General features: G+C 34.8%; 1 protein-coding gene across 1 annotated transcript in view; it reads left to right on the top strand.

The window, feature by feature from the left end:
• LOC107687384 (egl nine homolog 1-like) overlaps positions 1 to 4336 on the top strand; it is a 21964-nt gene that overhangs the window by 16260 nt on the left and 1368 nt on the right. Inside the window, exons 2-4 of the mRNA XM_016484681.1 lie at positions 200 to 319; positions 3112 to 3248; positions 3334 to 3401. Of these exons, the coding sequence (XP_016340167.1) occupies positions 200 to 319; positions 3112 to 3248; positions 3334 to 3401 (325 nt within the window). The remainder of the gene's footprint in view (positions 1 to 199; positions 320 to 3111; positions 3249 to 3333; positions 3402 to 4336) is intronic.

Genomic DNA, 4336 nt, shown 5'->3' with positions numbered 1-4336 from the left:
TACTGTATATAATGAAAAAATGTGAATAGTACTGTGAATATGCGTTAATGAAATATGATCTAATGATGGGAAAGAATGGAAAGTTTAATTTCGTCTTCTAGAGAGCGTTCACCATCCAAACCACTGCGAATGGTCTGTCGTTGTATGTTGATTGGCTATTTTGGCCCATTACTAAAACAACCCCTGTTTTTCCTTCCAGGCAATGGTGGCGTGTTACCCTGGCAATGGGACAGGATATGTACGGCATGTGGATAACCCAAACGGTGATGGGAGATGTGTCACATGCATATATTACCTAAATAAAAACTGGGATGCCAAGGTAGGAGTTTTTTGTTTTTTTCAGCCAGTGAACTTGTATATTTTCTGTAGTGTGTAAAGCTTCATGAGATTTGTTTAAGCCCTTCTCAGTTTGTTTGGGTTTCTTATCTGATGTAGACTGCTCAAACTTGCATCTGAGCTTACATTCAATACAATGGAAGTTCAAAACCAACCTTCTGCAGGGAGTTTGCTGTTGGTAGTTTACATCAATAGGCCACACGAGAGACTGTTTATGTGCTGCTATTAGAAGTCTGCTAGAACAGTGAAACTTTGGTTTGCGTTGGATTTGTAATTAATGGGAAAATTCATTTTAAAATTATTTTTAATATTTATGTATTTGTACGCCATCTTCATACATGTAATCATAATTGTACTGTTAAATAATGTCACTGCAAAAAAACAAACACACTTCAACTACTGTAGTCAGACTGACAAACGACTATTATTGTTGTTCCAAACCTGTATGAATTTCTTTCTTCTGCTGAACACAAAAGAAGATATTTTGAAGAATGTGGGTAACCAAACAGATTCTGGTCTCCATTGGCCTCCATATTGTTTTTGCCATACTATGGATGTTATTGGAGACCAACAACTCTTTGGTTACCCACATTCTTCAAAACTTCTTCTTTTGTGTTCAGCAGAAGGAGAAAGAAATTCATACAGGTTTGGAACAACTTGAGGATGAGTAAATTATGACAGCATTTTCATTTTTGGGTGAGCGCTCTCACGGGAACTGTGCTCTACCACCTTTGTCACCTGCCAGCTCTACGGCCAGTTCTGCATCAGAGGGCCGCTTCTGCTCTAGAACATTCTGACAGGCCATGGAAAACCATTCCGAGTGTTGATCAGATGTTCTTATATGAAGTAGAAAATTGAAATAGAGTTGGCCAGTAGCACATGGCAGATATAGGGATGGTAGAAGGGAAAGAAGGATGTAGTTTGGTTTGTAGTGTTTAGTCTACAGGCTGAACGTACTCTTTGCTTGAGGCTCTGCGGATGTTGTTTTTTCTTTTCAGTCATGTTTATTTATCAGAGAGGTGTTTTAAGGATGGATCACATCACACATACATTCAACCCTAATATTTTCCATCTTTCTCAAGCTGCACAGGATGCCAGTAATACATGGTATAAACTCTAGCACTCTCCCTCTCATATCGCAGCCCCTCCACTGAATGGAGAGAAAAAATAGCCATCTCACGCAAACCTGCTTGTTCCCTGTTGTCTTGGCTTATGTAAAAGTCATAGTCAGTGTGTCAGATTTTTTTTTTTCTTTTTCTTTTTCTTTAAGCTAAATTTAGCATCAGGTTGTCCTGGGGCAGGAAAAAAGACATTCACTCCAAGAGTTTTCCCATCCACAACATTGTTTTGTGTGAATTAAAGAGTTGTTTTTTGAATTTCTAATTGAATTTTAATGTTTTTGAAAGACCAAGGCTGCACATATTGTGGAATTTTATTACGATTTAAAATAACTTTTCTATTGTCATATATTTTTTAAAAAGCTGAATTTTCAGCATTGTTACTTCAGTCTTCAGTGTCACATGATCCTTCAGAAATCAATCTTCTAATATGCTGATTTGCTGATCAAGAACCATTTCTTATTATTAGCAATGTTTCTTAATATTTTTGTGAAAACTAACAGCATTTATTTATGTTGTCTTTACCAGTATCACCTTTGATCAAGTTAAGGCACCCTTGCTGAATAAGTATTAATTTCTTTCAATAATAAAAAACTCTTACTGACTCAAAACTTTTATAATTGTTGTTTGTCTCTTTGTTTAATATTAATGTTTTACTCTTAAATATTAATTGTGTTTGTGTGTGTAATTATTATATTTAATATAATCATTTAGTTATAATAACTTTTATGAATTAAGTTTGTTGTATGCATTATATTTGTATGTTTTTATTTGAAGTGAACTGATATTGATTTAGTTCATTGATATGGCGACAGTTTTTAATGCAAGTGTACGATTTTAATAATTTTTCAAGTACAATTCAGTACAGCTGAGGAAAAATTTACTAAGTTCTCCAAGTGTTTATACATTACGGTAGTTTTTAATAGGGATGCTCCGATCCACCTTTTTCGCCTCCGATACTGATTCCGATACCTAGGGTTCAGTATTGGCCGATACCGATACCGATCCGATACCAGTGAAGTTTTTTTCCCTCATTTAAATAAATGTAGAATTTATATATCTCTGTGTGTGGAACTGATTCTCATTCTTTCACAATCTACTAGATACAGACTACTTCATTATAAAGAAAAATAAAATAAACAAATATGAAAAAATTTAGGCCTATGTATATTTATAATCTATGACAAAAATTCATCATAAACTAGGTTAGTGGATAATTCGGCAGCAAAAGTTATTCGTATCGGATCGGCGCATCCCTAGTTTTTAATGTGATAAAAATCAAATCATTATATTAAAAAAAAAAAAAAAGTTGTATTTCTGTTGTACTTTATGTAGAATTATTTATTATTAGTTGTGTTTTTTTTAATGGGAGCGGATTGCCAAAATGTTTAGATCACCTGTCTAGTCGAAAACTCTTCTCTTTTGTGTTAAACACTTCTGTATACATATTAACTTTCATTCTCTGAACTATTTCATTGTTTGTTTTTCTTATATATTTGCCTGCTGTCTTCACACTGAGTTTAGTACATTCGGTATCAGTTATCTGTTCCAATTCTAATAATTTTAACCACTTACATACCTAAGAAGTTTTAAAATGTAGTCATATGAAGGTGCCCATTAAACTATATACATCCATTCTCATCTGCTCACTCTATAGGAACACGGTGGCCTTTTGCGGATCTTTCCAGAGGGAACTGCTCAGTTTGCAGACATTGAGCCCAAGTTTGACAGACTTTTGCTCTTCTGGTCAGACAGACGGAACCCACATGAGGTCCAGCCGGCTTATGCCACAAGGTCAGTGATAGTGACATTTCATTTTGTTAGTTAGTCCTTTAAGCTGCTCGTGCTTATATACAATTATGTGTGTATTTATGTGCAGGTATGCTATAACGGTGTGGTATTTTGACGCTGATGAACGAGATCGAGCTAAAGAGAAATATCTAACAGGTGAGATCTGCTCAAACATGACCAGGCACTTCCATTGACTGATTCCTTCTTAATTGACAGTTGTGCTGTCTGTAGATTTCTTATTTCTTATATATCTTATTTCTTATTCTTTATTTATTAAATTTTTTAATAAATGAAATGATACTCTAAACAAGAAACTAAAACGACCAGCAGGTGGCGGTAAATGTCTCTATGAGTCGATTGGTTCAAACGGCTGATTGATTCAGGAATGAAGTAAACCCGTGTCCCAATGTGCATACTATCCACCCTATCTGCCCTAAATATTATTGAAAATTACTAATATCACAGAATTTAGGATGGATAGTATGCACATTGGAACGCAGGCGTTGCCTCTCTATGAATGGGCTTAGAATCATTGGTTCACAGGATCTGTTCAAAACGCGGATTCATTCAGAAACTAAACATTGCTGTGTTGCTCACAGACGCACAACAGTTCTGCTGTGGTTTTTAAGATAATATTTTCGTTGGCAAAATTGAACAAAAACACAGTATTGTGTTTAAAATATAGCACAATATTAACTTCTTATTTACTGAACTGTTGTATAAAATCACATGTGCACTCGTGTGATATTGCTCTCGCTGCTGGTGTGATATCGCTTACGCTTATCATATGATATAAATATGAGACAAAAACTCATACAGGGGCATTTTTTGCCCCAGTATCTGGTATTTTAGGGTATAACTGGATTTATGGAGTTGTTACCCTGCATCATATTTGTCAACAGTCAGCTGTATGAAATATAAGATTATGTACAGGTCTGGGGGCGCGGCCAGTGCGTTAACTGCGTTAAAATATTTTAATTGCGTTACTTTTCATTATTAATTAAGTTAACGTGTTAAACTGACAGCCCTTATATATATATATATATATATATATATATATATATACAGTATATTCTGATTGCTGAACAACT

This window comes from Sinocyclocheilus anshuiensis, unplaced genomic scaffold (genome assembly GCF_001515605.1).
Source record: "Sinocyclocheilus anshuiensis isolate Anshui unplaced genomic scaffold, SAMN03320099.WGS_v1.1 scaffold149, whole genome shotgun sequence".
NCBI classification, from domain to species: domain Eukaryota; kingdom Metazoa; phylum Chordata; class Actinopteri; order Cypriniformes; family Cyprinidae; genus Sinocyclocheilus; species Sinocyclocheilus anshuiensis.
This window is presented reverse-complemented; position numbering and strand designations above follow the sequence as displayed.